Here is a 17,726-nt window from a genome sequence, read left to right on the forward strand (position 1 = left end):
TCTATTCTGAAAACTGATTATAGCGCTTCTGTTTATTAACAGTAAGCTTGGATTTCCGAATTTCTACTGCACTAGGCTGGAGCATTAGCTTTACTAGCTAACTGCTCCAGCAGTGCTAGCTGGGCTTAGGAGCAGGCTACAGGCTGATAGTTTTTCCCTCTAAGACGCGCTGGATTAAAAGGCGCACTGACGATTTTTGGGAAAATGGATTTTAAGTGTGCCTTATAGTGCAAAAAATATGGTATGTTTGCGATGTTATTTTGTCCAATGATCCTTTATATTAATTGTTTGTTTTTATTGTTACTGACATTTCTCTGTTGTTCTCTATGATTTTACCAGAGCAATGGAGATCTACTTGCCTATTCGTCAATTTTTCTACAACCTGATCCATCCTGATTATAGCGCTGTGACTGACGTCTATGTCCTTATGTTCCTGGCAGACACTGTCGACTTCATCATCATTGTCTTTGGCTTCTGGGCTTTCGGGGTATTTAAGATCTGACTGTTTGATTGTTTAATTAAATTTTGGCAGTTCTGAAAATTCTGTAAAAAAATCAAAGAATCTTAGATAAATTACATATATGTATATTTATTTTTATATATATATATAGTTGAAAATCCTTTGTAAACATATTGTCATTTATTGTTCTATTATTTAAATTCTGTTTGATCTAGTTCTAGATGTCCCAAGTCACTGTTTTTGTCCCATTAATTTGTAACCCTCAGAAACACCAGGGAGGAGCAGATATCACATCCTCATTGTCAGAAGACCAAGTGCCAGGACCGTTCTTGGTCATGGTTCTTATCCAGTTTGGCACAATGGTGGTGGATCGGGCCCTGTACCTCCGCAAAACTGTGATGGGAAAAGTGATTTTTCAGGTCGTCTTGGTGTTTGGCATTCACTTTTGGATGTTCTTCATCCTCCCAGGAGTGACAGAAAGGTAAAGCAGTCTAGACATTGTCTCTGCAGTTTGTGCTGCTTGTAACTCACTTGCATTTAACGATAATCCATATGATATATGTATTTTAGGAGGCTGTTTAGCATTATGTACAGAGCTATTTTCAGCTGCAGTTGCAAATCTATTGAAAGCTATTAGCTGCTTTCACAGACTATATTGTTTCCAGTTGTCATGTGGTTGGATTTGGCTTGGTACTGAAACATTAATAAAGACTGTCTCCCATCTGCTCCTCACCAGGCGTTTCAGCCAGAATAGAATTGCCCAGCTGTGGTACTTTGTGAAGTGTATTTACTTTGGCCTATCGGCCTATCAGATTCGCTGTGGTTACCCTACTCGTGTGCTGGGCAACTTCCTGACCAAGAGCTACAACTACGTCAACCTCTTTCTCTTCCAAGGGTGAGAGCACCTCAATCCTTAGTAGTCAGAACAGAAATCTTGATATTAGAGACAGTGGATTGCAGGGAGTTACAGTGATTGATTCGGTTGCTTGATATTGTTTGAGATATAATAAGATGCTCGGTTCAGGGTAGCTCTTTAGAAACTTGTATAGACATTGCTTATCATAAAGGAAATAAAGTGTAATAATAAGATTGAATTGCATTTATTGCAAGAAATGGTCTGATGAATAGCTTGTAATATTATGCCCCTAAACTCTGTTTACATTCGTATTAAACAGTCTGAAGGTTCATACTAAAAGTATTTAGAGTAAATGATTTGCTTGATAAAGGCAGAAACTGAGCATAGTAAAATGATCAATAAACAAAATATCTCTGCAAAACGTGTAAATGTATGAACTAGCTTTAGTAATGTACAAATAAAATTGGATTTGCATAATGCATTATTCTGTTCATGCTAAAGTGTAAATTTGCATTCTGAATAGGCTCATCTGATAAAAAATGACATCGGTTTTGTTTCAGTTCACTACACATGGATTATTTCCTAAGTTAATAGCTTACTGAATTATTAATCTCAATAGCAGTTCACCTGAACTGAATTAATTCACTAATAATTTAGTCAGGTTATTATTAGTTTTCTTTGATAAGTTTCTTTGTTTCTCAGCTCCTATCAGATATGTGCTGGATAACTGAGTTTGTATAATTTTTAAGTGTTGGACAGTCTGAAAGTGAATGAAACCCTGGACTAAATCTGGAATGTTTGCTCTAATTAATAAGTATGAAAACTAAATTCTGTCTGTATTGTAAAGGTTTCGTTTGATTCCATTCCTTACGGAACTGCGCGCTGTGATGGACTGGGTTTGGACAGACACCACTCTCAGCTTGTCTAGCTGGATCTGTGTGGAGGACATTTATGCTCACATCTTTGTTCTGAAGTGCTGGAGAGAGTCAGAGAAGGTAAGAGGCTTGCTGTAATCAAGATGTAGAAACATAAATATTGTTTTAACAGTTTCAGCTTTTTTCTTAACTTACCTGATTCACAAGAGGACTGAAAATACCCTGTCCAGCATAGTCATTTTTTATTGATCACATTATATACAAAATAATTTCAATATATTTCTGTACTAGTGTACATGCTTTCCTACAGTTGGTACAGTTTGACTTTTGAAAAGAAAATGTTAAATTTTTGCACTAATCTGTTCAGTATGTGTGTTCCAGCGCTACCCACAGCCCCGGGGCCAGAAGAAGAAGAAGGTGGTCAAGTATGGGATGGGTGGCATGATTGTGATGTTGCTAATCTGCATTGTCTGGTTCCCCCTGCTCTTCATGTCTCTGGTCAAGTCAGTGGCCGGTGTCGTCAACACACCTCTGGATGTCTCTGTTAGTCTTACTCTCGGAGGGTTCCAGGTATGTGTGTTTTTGGGTGTGTGTGTGTGGGTGTGTTAGTTGAAAATTCTTAGGAACAAAATTTACAATGTTAATCAAAATCCTAATCCTTTTCCATTGTTTTACCTCTTTGTAGCCAATCTTCACGATGAGTGCTCAGCAGAAAAACCTGAACAGCATCACTTCAGCAAAATTTGATAATTTTGTTAAGCATTTTAGTAAGAATTCAGTAAGTCACCTAATTATTGTCATAATTGTTTTCAAATGTAAAATAATAATCTTGAACACAGAACATTTAAAGATTTGTTATTTCATGTTTAGTTTGCAGTGCAGTTTCTCGAGGCGTATGTGTATCAGGATTTGACTGTAGCCCACCTGGAGGGAAGCTCCAACTCAATGTGGACCATCAGCCCCCCAAGCAAGAAGAACTTAATAGGCATGCTGAATCAGGCTGACTCAGATTTCCCTTTAACCATGACGTGGTCTATACAGAGGTACAACTTGCTGTCTATTTTAACAGAATTTTGGACTGAAAAATGAATACTTTACTCTTCTGTTAACTAATAAATGTTAATTATTTAATTGTTTACCAAGTTGTTCTTTGCCAATGTTCATTGTATTAATGTTTATGCATTAAAACTGATATTTTTAATTGTTGACCTTGTTTAGGAACCTGAGTTTAGGAGCCAAATCTGAAATGGCAACAGGAAAAAAGATTATCAACCTGGACAAAGAAACAAAAATACAACTTGCAAAACTGTTGATTGAAACCAATAGTACAGATGCACATAAGAAGCCTGTGTAAGTCTACAGTTTACAGTAATACCCATGTTTGTCTTTAAATGTTTTTTGAGTATGATGAATTGTTTCACTTAAAAAAACATATTTTTAGGTGTATCAAAAGTATTTTTCCAAGATATCTTCGGGCACCCAGCGACTCCAATGCCAAACTTATTGAGCAGCTAAGTACAGGTGCAGGTAAGATGGTTAGGGATTTTGAGATGTAGCACATTTAGGCAAATTGAGTTTCTGTAATATTTCTAAGTGTTGATCTCACTTGACTTACCAATGAAGGAATAAATGACAACAAAATGCTATAATCAGTAAAATCTCTAGACAGAGATCTGACATGACCTACATTTATTTTCATTATAGAGATAAACCTGAGGACAGCCACCGAAATAACCATTCTTTTCTTTCTGTATTCTCCAGATGAAAAAATTGAATATGAAGATATTGATCTATTTCTAAACCGAGCAGAGGACAGCAATAAAGAATGGTGGGTTGTGAACCAGACAAAATTTGGACTCCTCAAGCTGGAGTCTGTGAAAATTAACGATTCTCCAAGGCTGGAGCTCTATATCTTCAGTGATCAGGTCAGCCCTCCCAGCCTGGGCTTCCTGGCTGGATATGGGTAAGTAACCATTTACAAAAAAAAAAAAAAAAAGAAGTATTATATATTGTTATGCAACTCTCCATTTCTATTCCATCACTCCAATCTGATGATGAAAAAAACAATAAAGCATGATGTATAATGCATCATATTTCTCACCTCTAAAACACATCCAAAAAGTGCTGTTGAAATATAGAATATTTAACAGATAACTTATTTTTTGCAAACACTTTAATTCTCATGCACTGTATTTGTAATCAGATAATTGAGATGATTACTGTGTATGATATGAAACTGGCCTTAACTGAGCTGAATTTCTCTCTCTAAGCATCATGGGCCTGTACATGTCCGTGGTGTTGGTGATTGGCAAGTTTGTGCGCGAGTTCTTCAGCGGAATCTCCCACACCATCATGTTTGAGGAGCTTCCCAACGTTGATCGGATCTTGAAACTTTGCACGGACATCTTTCTGGTGCGAGAAACTGGTGAACTGGACCTGGAGGAAGATCTCTACGCCAAACTCATCTTCCTCTACCGCTCTCCAGAGACAATGATCAAATGGACCAGAGAGAAGAAAGAGTGAGGACAATGATCATGATAAAAAAATGGCCAGGAAGAGGACACTGACTTTGTGGCAGAAGAAGATTCTATATAACATGGAATAGCACAAGTCTTTATTTGGCTAATGCTGCTGTAGTATGTATTTGTTTAACAAGTGCATGGTACAGCAGTTACAATTACAAATAATAGCTAATATTTGTAATCGTATCTGCACCTTCCAACACTTGAGTACACAGTACTGTACTCAAAGAGGTAGTTGATCTGCAGCCACTTGAATTTTAAGGGCTTTTAATGGACTTGATGTCTTCCCATGCATCACTGCATTTTTTTTTTCACAACTGGGAATGCATGAGCCTTTATGGCCTTCCAGTGACTGACAGGCCAGATGACAATTCCAGTGTGATTATGTTCAGAGACTTTTAAGTGGCCAAAGTGGATTTTTAAGAGACTTTTTTTTCTGAAGAGGAGTCAGACAACTTCTGGTTTTGCAGATGTTTGGAGAAACTCAGCAACACAGCAATCATCTGGCAAACTTCACATGCCTTATTTATTTTGTACAAACAACTGCATTTTCATTCAGTCTTTTTCTCAGGAACACACACCAGTCATTTCATTACAAGATGGCATCTTTTTCCATTGTGTATTTCCCATGAGTATTGGACTAAATCTACAATACAACGCTGTTAGACAGACGCCATCCAGGGTGAGAGAAAAAAGGCACATAAAATGAAAACGAGACACTAATCACTATTTGTATGTGACTGGCTGACACTGACAAAGCATGAACTTTCCAGCGATGGTTATCATTTTTGAGATGTACAAGAATTGGGAGTTTGTCATGTTGGTCAAGTTTAAAGGTGTAGGACTGTAACGTGAAAGCCAAATAATGACTAGTTGCTTATATCGAAAGGGATAGAGCAATAGGGTAATATGTTCATTAAATACACTTTTGGGGGGTATAGTCACTTAATTTCTATATGTATCAGTGAGAAAACTAGTATTTATGCGGAGAAAGGCTTTTTTAATGCAAAAATCATGATTACACAAATATAATGAACATACATGATTTGAATAGGACCTCTAGACTTCTAACAATAATGTAGAGGCCCTGACTAAACTGGGAGTACTTGAGAAGAGCTTTATATGGGATTTTGAATACAAAAATCACAGTCACATTTGTAACCTATGCATTATAAAAAGCTGTCATAGCATGAGAGAGTAATTAATATTTGACCCCTTTTCAAGACATCACATGTACCTATGCTTTTACAGGGACAAAGAAATGTGAAAAATGTAGGTTTACTAAGTAATGGTACAACAGGATGGGGAAAAAAGCTGACCAAAGGTAGTGATCTTCAAATAAAGCACATATCTGAAGGGTGAGGTTAGTTTGTTTCTTATGTTATGCTTTGCTTGCAATCATTTTAAACCAAAACAAATATTTTAAAAGATATTTTCAACCTAATCTCCGTGTTCAAAATAGAGGTTACCATGGTGACATGGTCCTAAATCCTGAATGGCCGTCCCTTTGGATGTGACTGAAAAATGCTTAAGTATTCCCCTAACTGCTTATGTGCATTATTACACATTAGATGCCCACACAGTCAATCTGTTTATAGAAAAAGAGTAAAATGATGAATGAGTTTGTCTGATTCAATAAAAGGACAGCTCTGGATAATGTCCGGACTCTATGCACATTTTGCAGAGAAAGTACTTTTAATTAGCATCATTCTGGTGACTTCCAGGATAAGCCCCTGCAATTGTCAATATCATGGCTGGCAAAAATAATCAAGGTTATGTCCATATATTGTACAATAAATGCATAACGTAATTATAGTAATGGGAGTCTCTGAAAATGAAGAGGTGCGACATATATGGCACTCATTATCTTAAACACTTCTTCCACCACTAATGCACTCCTACATCAAAGTCCTATTGGGGGCGGGACATCAGCAACAGCAGCACTCACGCATACATTAATGATGAGCTAAAGATGGAACAGAGCAGGAGATCAGATCCATACTCTACACCCTCATCAAATATAAATAGGAACAAAAAAGTTTCATGTCTGTACCAAGTGCTCTTAGTGCACAGGATGCATAATGAGATGTGCATGAATGCTGACATGGAAAAATATCTGGCAGATATGTGCCTCAGTAACCAGCAAGTGTTGTGTCTCTGGGAAACCTCGATAGCACCTCTCAACAACCACAGAGCTTTACAGAGTTTAATTTTGCAGAAGCTCTCACACACAATACATGAGCTGTGCACCAGCAGAGACCTTTATTGCTGTGCATACATTAATAATCATCATTAGAGGAATGCATAAGGACAGACATATTTGATCTAACAAACTTATGGTCTAGTATGCCTTTAGTCACTTTTTTGGGGAAAGTGAGTATTTCTCCAGTAGATCAGATTGCAAAAATACAGCAATAGTCTGTATTAAATACAAATTAAATACAGTTAATTTCACTTCTAAATGTTGCTTAGATGCCACTGCCACTTGAACATGTTGCTATAAACAGATATCCTTGTGTTCTCATGGACACATCTGCAGTGCTGCCCTTAGAACTGTCTGGTTAGGACCTGGTCTGGACAATGTTGCCAATACCTAAACTATGACTGCTAGTTGTTTTTTGCCATACAGAGTACAATAAGATAGAATAGGTGGAACTAAAATTGTGTTACAATGTCAGGAAATTACTCACAGAAAACAATGTAATGCCGTGAGTGGACTTCATCACAGCTTGCAGTATACAAGTCTTTTTCTTTTAGTTTACTTACTCTTGGCAATATTCATGATGATCTGAAAATTAATCAAGCAAATCAGTCATTTTATCCAATGTACTCATAATTTACCAATAAAAATAAAAGTGGTAGAGAGAAAACAATGCAGTGTATTCAAAAAGAGAATGGCAAAAAAGGAATAATCAATCAATTTACTGACTGTAATTGATTTGTGTGCTAGTACACTGATGTACGCAACAATACAATTGCCTTTGACCTTGTAGTGACATTTATAGCAAAAACATAATGGCAGTCCTCCCACAGCTTTTTTTAAATGGCTTAGTTGCCGCAAACATCTAACACAGCGCAGCAAACAATGTATCTGCTCAGTTCCATTCCTTGAGGTTTGCACTGTACTTTGCTCTTGGCCAAAAATGACAGTATAACTAACTGTGAATTAAGATTAGCTGGAGACTAAATGCATCACTCAGCATGATCATGCTAACTGGTCATTGCTCTTCACTTTTAGTCACATTAGCATTTTTGACCAAATAAACTCTTTCAGCTACAGCGATAAAAATTGAATAACTTTGTACTACATAAAGAATTATGTACAGGGTGGTCATTTAAATACGATTGCATATACTACATAAACATTTGGGTACAAGACGCCTTCACTAATTTACAGACTGATAAATAAAACAGCAGTACATGATAAAACTGATACTGTACACAACAATACAATTTGTTGTCATATTAAATGAAAAAACACTTTAAAAGACTTAGAAATAAATATTGTAAATAAATTGACATTTAACATTTATATCTAAAACTTAAAAAGCTTTAGCTTTTTTCTACAGAACAGCTTCTTAAATATCTTTAATGGTAAATTTACATGATTCACACTGAAGTCACACTGTGTTTGTTCTGATTGGACTCCAAAGGTCTGGGAGGCCTAGACAGAAAGGCTACATTCACATCACCACTCTGAAGAGACTCAAAAAATATTTTAGCCTTAATGTGACACAGATCACATATTCAGGTTTATGTCACTTTCTGATCTTTTTATTTGTACCTATGGGCTCAATGCTGTAAACACAAAAACATGATTTTTCAGCTAGTTCTGGCAGCTGTGCACGGACCACCACGTCAGAGAGTGGGGTTCCTGCTAGCACGTTAACCCTCCTTGCCCTGCGGTAGGATCTGCAAACCAATTTAATACGGCTTATTTTGTTAAAGTGTGGGACTTTATTCATTAACAGACGCCACTTTAAGCATTATGAGAACTACTATTCATATTTTAAACAGTGATCAGTTCCCCATTTATAATGCTTTTAAGATTATTTAATGATCCTTGTAATGTAAATGTAGCCTAAAGGACTTTGTCAGGACCTGAACAGAATCCAGTGTACACAATAGGGGAAGTCACATGAAGTCACCAAATACATTAACAAATACACACGTATGTCTACGCATGTACAGTTTCACTCATACTTATACACTTAAACACTCTCTTTGTCTCTCTTACACACACACTCACACAGAAGGGCTAAAATCTTTCCTAGGCTAACACAGGCCTCCTTCATAATCATCCTCCTCCTCTACTTTTGGTGCTCCTCCAGCACCCCCCTGTGGAGCAGCTGGAGTTTTCTTTTTCTTGCCACCTCCCCCTGGAACCTTCAGAGAAATGGCCAGCTTTGCATACTGTTCAAGAGGACAAAAACATGATTTTCATTACACCTAATGTTTGTTACTAATGAAATATACATGCAGAACATGTTAATGATTAAGAGTTCTTTAGATGCTTTAGATTAAGTTCCTAAAATAATTAGGCAGTACTCACGTCATTGTCCATGTACTTGAGAAGAGGCAAGTTACACACACGAGCCACCTGGTCCTCATCCTGCTCGTCATAACCCGCCAATAATGTCTCCATTGCAACACAGTCCTCACTGCCACTGAAGCCTGGGAGACTACAATAAAAAACAATATCCCATGCAACAGATATCAAACAGATCAGTTAGCTACAGAATGCAGGATTGGAATCTAGAAATGTTCATTTTTCTATTTATTTCGTGAAACTTTAGACACTCTATATAGTTAAAATAGTACCCATTTCCTTGTTTTTACACTTACTGTTCATTTTAAGCATCTTTACTGTACATACAAGACACTCTGTAGTTCTGTGCTGTGTTAGTGTTTGCTGTTCCGGTATGGGTGGATCAGACACAGTAGTGCTGCTTGAGTTTTTAAACACCTCACTGCCATTGCTGGACTGAGAATACTGATGCACTGATGAAGGACTAGAGGATGACCAACACAAACTGCAGCAACAGTTTTAGAGCTTCTGTTTCTGACTTTGCACCTACAGAAAGGGTTCAGCTAAGCAGAAGCGTCTAATAGGGTGGACAGTGACAGAGTACAATTTTTAAAAACTCCAGCAGCACTGCTGTGTCTGTTTACTTTGTTTATATTAGTAATTTATTATGTAGAAGATAAAAGATGTGTTACATATGTTACACTAACTAGCCAATGTCAATCTGCAATCCCCATGCATTCAAGAATCTATAAAATTAATAAAAATTAAACAATAGATATATTAACTAAACTACAGTCCAGTTAAATCAATGCAGGCATGATTATTTATGCTTTTCATCACACAATCAGTAAGTACAGAACAAAGTCAGCATAAGAACTCATACCTGTAACTTTCTCTCACACATTTATCGGCCGCTACAAAGTCCCCTCGGTGGAGATGGACCAATACTTGAGCTATAGTTTTCTGAAGGAAGAAAAAAACAGCTGAATGATTCATCAAAATAAACGACACACAGTAAAATATATCAAAGAAAGAGTAACTTATGTAATTTTACAGTGCAGTCATAAATATAGTGTTTTCTATAATAAAATCATGTGTTAAGGCTTTGAGCATCTTTTAATTGTGATCTTATGCCATGTACATGCTACTAGACGTTCAGAGTCTTCAGATTGTTGTACCCTTCACAACACTCATCTCTTACAGCAGTTCACACACAGCAAACGAGTCAGTGTTTAGCTAATATAAATTTGCCCCTTAACCTAAAGATTTTTCGTTAATCTCTTAGCCTAAATCAGAGACTGTTCCCATTCATCCACTTAAAATGAAGCCAAAATCTTCGCCATGTTGGTGATCCTGAAACCCGAGTCTGCGCAGTAGAGACCAGAGGAGGGAGAAAGACTGTGGATAGACAGCCTTCTCATTTAAATAACCCCGCCCCTGAAAGCTGCCTCGAGGTCACAGGCTATGGAGCGGTGGGAGCGGCAGCTTTCTGAAACCGAACAGCAGGGTGTGCCCGACCTGTGGTGGCTTCACTTTTGAGTGACGATGCTCTGTCTATGGCTTAAAATCGTGCAGTGTAAACATGGTTTTAGACATGAATGTAAAACAGACTACTGTGTACCTTAAAGCAAGTGGGATAATTCTCAATTTCCTTATACATGTTTTTTTCTTTCTGGAGAGAGACAGCTGCATCGTCCAGCCTGTGTCGGAAAAGAGGCACCACAGTGTTTCCATAAAAACAGAGGCAATGAAGTGATAGAAATTTGGTAATGGGTAATAAAGCAAATGTGCCAAATTACCTGCGTAGTCGCACCAGCAGTCTGGAGGATTTTCCCAGCAGTTCTGCAGCCTGTCTCAGACGGTCCTCATTCTACATATAAATTAAAAGGATATTCGTAAGTTTTGTTTTAAAAGGAATATGTGACCTCATGCTATTCTTATTGTTTAATGTATTCTACATTGCTATCAATGTGATGTCTCACCTCAAAAACAGATGCAGCTTTCTGATACAAGTCTACTGCTTTCTCTAAATCCATTGGCTCAATAAGTCTGTAAGAAAGCAAGCTGGCAGTTAGATACAGCCCAGACCACTGCACAATGAGAAAATATTAGTAATAATATACTAACAGCTGAGACAGATCTTATCCAATTTCGGTATTGGGTCTGATATTGATATAATCAGATATGTCTGATCGGATAAATCCGATCCAGATTCCAGTCTGCAGTTTGTGCTGGACCAAAATCCTGCTGTAACGTCAACATGTGCAAACCCCCAAAGTTAGCTAGCTTCAGCTTATAGATTAACTGGGTAAGTTAGTAACACTTAGCAGTTGAGTAAATTGACATTTGTTTGAAGATATTTTAGTTTGAAAATGCAGAATATCAGCAGAGTGTCCTATATAATATCCTTTCCTGAAACATGCTAAACTTAATCAGAAAAAAACAAACAGAAAATTTGCTTATTTTCATGATACTTATTGATCGATTCTGTCTATAGTGAAAAATGGATTTCACAGCCTGTTGGTGCATTTACATTGCAGGTATAATCTGAATAAAACGGCTATTGGAAATTTATTTAAATTCAGTGTATTTGTGTATATTTTTTATTTTCTAATGAGATATTTCAGCTTCATGATGCATCCTTCAGCATAACAGCAACAAAAAGAGTGATGATATAATCAGAACAGAGAAATTGTGGATCAGCCCATCACTAAATATACTGATGTTAACACAGTTCTTAACTGTGTACATTTCTTTTCTCAACACAAGCTATACGAGTCACAGCTAACTCACAAAGCATGCCCAAATAATGACCTAAAATAATTAATTTAATCATTTTTCCACCTAATTTTATAAAGCTTAGCTGTATTACACAATCCGCTACCAGGACAATAAAGAGTTAACTTTAAGAGGAAAAAACTGAAATCATGTCTTTATTCAAAAAGTATTTGTGGCCAATCAACAGACAACCAGTAAATCCTCTGAATAAACTCTTGAAAAAAATCATGCAAACAGTTGGGCACCCTGGACAAAAGTTCCTGTTACTGTAAATAGTCAAGTGCAAACAGAAAAAAAACTGATCTGAAAAAACAATGAAAAATGGGAGGTCAGGTTAAGGTCTACGTAGAACAATAATGTTAATCAATCTTTGATCAATCAATCAATGATTTCACCTACTTGCCAGCCCTGTCCAGAGCCATGCCTGCAGTTCCAGATGTTCCATTCTCCACATACATCACACTGGCTTTCTCAATCAGCTCCACAGCCTCTGGCAATCGTTTCATATCCTACAACAAGTGGATATCCAATACGTTACTCGAGTCGATCCAAAAGCAATTTTGTTTTATTTAATTTCATGAGCCAAGATTTAGTAATAAAACATTCAGTAATAAAACATTATTACACAGTAGGGATGTGCCATATCTTATCATACCCAGTAATATCTGTAAAAACAATGTATGAGATAAAAAAAGACATCCTACTGTAATATCGCAATATTCTTGGAAGCAATCTATTTTATATTTGTTTTGCTATTTACTGTATTTAGTTTTAAGTGTTTATTTTCAGTTTATAGGCATGCACTAAATATGCTGCACTGTTGTGTGGTAATTAGGGTCTTGGTAATGGAGGACCAGTTTATATATTTTTTTATTTATATGGGACATAATATAAATTAATACATTTAGTGTATAAATAAATAAATACTATTTGTATTTTTGAATTATTTATTTATAGTTTTCATTTCTGCATTTATATTCTGCATCCCTTTATCAATTTATTTTTGTATTATTTACTATTTTTATAATTTTTTTCTGTATGTATAGTTATTCATTCTTTAATTTCATTTATTAATTTATTTATTTCTGTATTTCTTCCTCCATAGGGTAATGAAGAGACATGATTTTCACATTCAGGCTCATCAATCAAGAGCAGAAAGAGAGAGAGACGAGATGATTGGAGTAGAAGTGTCTGGAGCTCAAATGTCGCTGTGGAGCTCGGCGGCACCCAGATCCAGACAGGAATCAGTTGTAATATCAATTGCAGAGATGAAAATAGTCACATTTTAACTTTCACGTGATCTACTTTCCCAAGGAATAAGGCTGAAAAAGGAATATTGCAGAATATTGAAAATAGGCATTATGGTTCAGAAGTTATGGTTTAAAAAGTATAATGCTTTGCTATAGCACCACCATCAGGCCAATGACTGTCATGTTTGGCGGTTGAGACTTTTCACATCTGCTGTATCTTGTGGCCAAGTGTGGTGCTTATAGCCCTTATAGTCTTTGCTCCACATCACAATTCATCAGAGAAAAAGAATAATACGAAAAAAAATCTGACAATTGCTGAAAAATAAGGTTAATTATGGCAGAGAACACTGATTCTTAATTATAAAATATAGAGTGATCGATTTCATGAATTAATTAATGTGACATCTTAATCAGTGATACAGACAACACATTAGCATAGGCATGCAGAACAGGACATACCTTCAACATCATACCGGCCTGTTCAATTGCCCTGAAGGGGAAAATGACCATAAAATTATTTTACACTCTAAAAAGATATGTATTTAATAACTGTTAAGAAATACTAATTATAGCAACTACCTGAAAATATTAAGAATACTTACTTTGCAGCGTGGAACAGTCTGTTGTTTATGGTTAAGTAAGAACACGGTTAGATAAGAGGAAAACACATTAACATTTCAGCAATTATGCGTCACTTTAAAACCACAACCACAGCGGAGGAATATAAGAGCTTTCTTCTCAGATTTGAAAATAGATATTAGGAAACTGAGCCTATAAGAACATGACTCAGCTGTCATCATATCCAGCATGGCGCCACAGACTTCTAGATTTTCAGCTCATCTACACACTTATGTCTTTTACACCCACACATCTGCATGCATACACACACACACACACACTTACTGTATATATTGATGCACAAAGAGAATGTCCTCTACTGAGCCAGTGTTTACAGGCATAGTGCCCCAGGTCTTCATCCTTCAGACCTCCACGATTCAAATACTTTAATACTAGATTTTTTTGCCTGTTCACATGGACAATTACATGTCTCAATTACACATGTGACACTGTGGATCTAGGAATGTTAATCCCTCTGCACCCACTGTCAGGCCTCACCTGAACTCTCATCTGAAAAATTCATGTTGCCTTGCCATGAGCACATTGGCCAGTCTTCAACCTCACTCACAAGATAACACCTCACCTCAGCTTTTACAGATGATTAATTAACATACTGCTATTCCATCATTTCTGGCATGTAGGTGTATATCTTTGTTTTTATTTGCCAGATTAATTTCTTACTGTATGAAGTGTCTCATAAACTGAACACAGAGTGTTCTACAGTTCTTGTACAGCGTAACAAAAACAATATTTGAGCCAGTCAAGCTATTCTGCTGGAGGCAGGGCATGAATCTGAGAGTGACATCCATCGTGTAGGAAAACAGTGCATCAATATCTGCGTCTCCATTTACACACAAAGCAGACTGCAGCAAGTGAAGCGCATTGTTTGCAGCTACTAGGGGTTTTATCCCCCCAAAAATGCATAATTCTTGCCAGAAAAGTAGGTTTACAATTTTAGAAGTAGGTTTTCCTTGCCACTGCTCTGTAAAGCTGCTTTGCGACAAAATCTGTTAAAAAAGCACTATATAATATATTTATAAATTAAATTGAACCTGGCCTCAAAGCCAAATTCCACTGCTCCAGTATGGAAACATTATGTCAATGGCCTAGACATATTTAGTCCTAAAATTACAAAAATAGCATATTGTGATTATTTTAAAAACAATACATACCTTCCATTAAAAATACTTATCATGACAGGCATAGTCACAACTGTATTTTACTCTGGGGAAAAGGATACGCTTTGTTGTCAGTGTGATATTCAGCCTCCTTCAGATAGGCATCTTTCGCTTGATCAAACTGCTTTGCATTTTTGAAAGCTACAGCTGAGGACAGTGACAAAATATTTATTATTATTAAAATAATACAGCAATACAAACCATTTAGGACAACTTCAAGAATTGTCTGAATTGTGTGTTCTCACCAGCTTTCGCCATTTCAGATGCTGCTCCATCATAGTCCGGCTTCCACTTCGTCATGCTAGTCTTCAGGCTGTTGAAATACATTAAAATAAATTAAGAAATGTAGATGTTTTGCTGTATCTGTTGACCTGTATCTGTCTGTAATGCAAAACATTGTCTCTGCAAAGACATCATAGAGTGGTACTTAAAAGTTTGTGACCTCATTGCAAATATTTTGCAGTAAGCGGCCTGGGTCTTCAAGGAAAACTGAACTAAAACTGAAAAAGATAATTTCAGTATTGTAAAAAAAAAAAGTAATAATAAAATAGAATATTGTAAAAAAAAAAAAAAAAAAAAAAAACATAGGAGGGGGTGACTTTTATCATTATAACTAGAAAAAGACACTAAAACACAGAGAACTTTGTAACTATTAAAAGTATCAGTCTTTTCTTTTAGAGAAATTACATGAAGCCAGGTGAAGCCAGAGAGCAGTGAGTACTGTTTCCTACACCTTCAAAAGACTCTTGGAAACTGGAGAAAACTGGTACAGAAAGAGTAATGTCTGGCTGATCCACATGGCAACAGCATATTTAGCTCAGCTTAACACTGGACTTCTGAAAGTCTCAGTTTCAGGAGTGAAGAGAAGAATTTGATATCTAACAGTTAAATTACAATATAAAAGCAGTTTGTATGGGCCATACAGCACTACTTCTCAATAAAAAAAATATGGATATGTTTTAAAATATGTTTTAAAACATTTAACTGGTATTTTATGGCCTACAAGTTTACGTAAAGTAGCCTTGGGGGTGGCTACACATTAACGGTGATGGACAAGACACTGGGTGATGCACCTAGTATGCAAATAGATGATGCCAGATTTATTATAATTGTATAAACTAAACTAATTCAAGATCCAATTTGAATGAATGTTAAAAGCATTCCCTTCCCATTTTACTTAACCCTTTCAGACTTGACTTATGTTCCAGTGGTAAAAATATGTTTATAAATGCTCTTTCTCTCTGCAGCGCGCTCAAAAACACAATTCTGCAAATAAATACATAAAATAACACATTTTTAAGTCTACAAACATTTTTATAATTAATTACATGGAGCTCTGAAACAAATTAGGAGACCACTTTAGTTTCAAAATCAGTTTCTCTGATTTTGCTATTTATAGGTATATGTTTGAGTAAAATTAACATTTTTGTTTTAATTCTTAAACCACGGACAACATTTCTCCTAAATAAAAATATTATTAGAGCATTAATTTGCAGAAAATGAGAAATGGCTTAAATAACAAAAAAGATGCAGAGCTTTCAGACCTGAAATAATGCAAAGAAAACAAGTTCATATTCATAAAGTTTTAAGAGTTCAGAAATCAATATTTGGTGGAATAATGCTGTTTTTTATTCACAGTTTTCATGCATCTTGGCATTTTCTCCTCCACTAGTCTAACACACTGCTTTTGGATAACTTTATGCCACTTCTGGTGCAAAAATTCAATAGTTCAGCTTGGTTTGATGGCTTGTTATTATCCATCTTCCTCTTGATTACATTCCAGAGTTTTTTTATTTTGGTAAATCAAAGAAACTCATACTTTTTAAGTGGTCTCTTATTTTTTCCAGAGCTGTATGTTTTCACAAACTATCTATAATCAATCAAATGTTGGGATACTACCATGCATCATTTTAATAAACAGATTTTGTATGTTTCCAGTGCAGTGGGTGGGACTAATCTGCTATTTGATTGGCTAATACAAGTCTATTCTGATTAATAATAGGTCTTAATCTGTATTAAGTGAATAAATACACAAAAATTGTGTGGGTTTGCAGTGCAGCTGCACACGAGCAACATCAGCACCACCACTGCCGTCACCAGGGGCAACCGGAGCACGGCACGCGCGATTACGCAATCAGTTCACATCCGTCCTTTTAATCTGACCTGTCTGATAAACCACAGACCATCCTTCCGCCCACCGCAGTGTCTAACACCCGCACATCCCGCATTAATACACTAACACAGACCCCCAGCCGAGACAACACACGCAACAGCCCCCGGTAACCTAGCCCGCAGCCCCGCATCTCTGATCACAGCGAGCAAGGTTAGCTCAAGGCTAACTCCCCGTCCAGAGTCCGCAGCTCAGACTCCCGCGCACGGCCCCGCACCCTCACCATTTCTCCGCTTTAGCGATGTGCTCGTGCGCCTCGTTGATCTTCTGCGCGGCCATGCTGCAGACTGAGCCCGGAGCGGAGCGGAGGACGGGCTGAGGAGGAGCAGGAGGAGGAGGACGGGCTGCTGCTGTTGCTGCTGCTGGTGGCGGATGATGCTGAAGGTAAACAGTATGGCAGGCTGGAGCTGTACGTGGATTATCCGACTTTACGCTGAAGCTGTACGTCACTCTGTTTTCCTACGGGGGCCGAGGAGAAACGCAGTGCAGGC

The 17,726-nt window shown here is 36.9% G+C and overlaps 2 protein-coding genes across 4 annotated transcripts in view; one reads left to right on the forward strand and one right to left on the reverse strand.

Moving 5' to 3' along the window:
• LOC103037871 (piezo-type mechanosensitive ion channel component 2) overlaps nucleotides 1-6,073 on the forward strand; it is a 62,921-nt gene extending 56,848 nt beyond the window's left edge. For all 3 annotated transcript variants that reach the window (XM_022678973.2, XM_022678974.2, XM_022678972.2), the window contains 11 exons: nucleotides 340-487; nucleotides 727-941; nucleotides 1,197-1,355; nucleotides 2,164-2,311; nucleotides 2,573-2,761; nucleotides 2,877-2,969; nucleotides 3,062-3,234; nucleotides 3,410-3,541; nucleotides 3,633-3,718; nucleotides 3,953-4,154; nucleotides 4,462-6,073. In XM_022678973.2, coding sequence (XP_022534694.2) covers nucleotides 340-487; nucleotides 727-941; nucleotides 1,197-1,355; nucleotides 2,164-2,311; nucleotides 2,573-2,761; nucleotides 2,877-2,969; nucleotides 3,062-3,234; nucleotides 3,410-3,541; nucleotides 3,633-3,718; nucleotides 3,953-4,154; nucleotides 4,462-4,714 — 1,798 coding nt within the window. In that variant the 3' untranslated portion in view covers nucleotides 4,715-6,073. The remainder of the gene's footprint in view (nucleotides 1-339; nucleotides 488-726; nucleotides 942-1,196; nucleotides 1,356-2,163; nucleotides 2,312-2,572; nucleotides 2,762-2,876; nucleotides 2,970-3,061; nucleotides 3,235-3,409; nucleotides 3,542-3,632; nucleotides 3,719-3,952; nucleotides 4,155-4,461) is intronic.
• An 878-nt stretch (nucleotides 6,074-6,951) lies between these two features.
• On the reverse strand, nucleotides 6,952-17,675 carry napgb (N-ethylmaleimide-sensitive factor attachment protein, gamma b). The gene is made up of 12 exons (XM_022678982.2): nucleotides 17,459-17,675; nucleotides 15,311-15,378; nucleotides 15,128-15,212; nucleotides 13,872-13,889; nucleotides 13,729-13,759; nucleotides 12,419-12,528; nucleotides 11,224-11,290; nucleotides 11,041-11,111; nucleotides 10,863-10,941; nucleotides 10,125-10,204; nucleotides 9,266-9,395; nucleotides 6,952-9,126 (listed from the first exon to the last, which is right to left on the reverse strand). Exons 1-12 carry the CDS (start codon nucleotides 17,512-17,514, stop codon nucleotides 8,989-8,991), a joined length of 933 nt encoding a protein of 310 aa, XP_022534703.1. The 5' UTR covers nucleotides 17,515-17,675; the 3' UTR covers nucleotides 6,952-8,988.
• Between the last annotated feature and the right edge of the window lie 51 nt (nucleotides 17,676-17,726).

The sequence above is a fragment of the Astyanax mexicanus genome, chromosome 4 (assembly GCF_023375975.1).
Source record: "Astyanax mexicanus isolate ESR-SI-001 chromosome 4, AstMex3_surface, whole genome shotgun sequence".
Lineage (NCBI taxonomy): Eukaryota > Metazoa > Chordata > Actinopteri > Characiformes > Acestrorhamphidae > Astyanax > Astyanax mexicanus.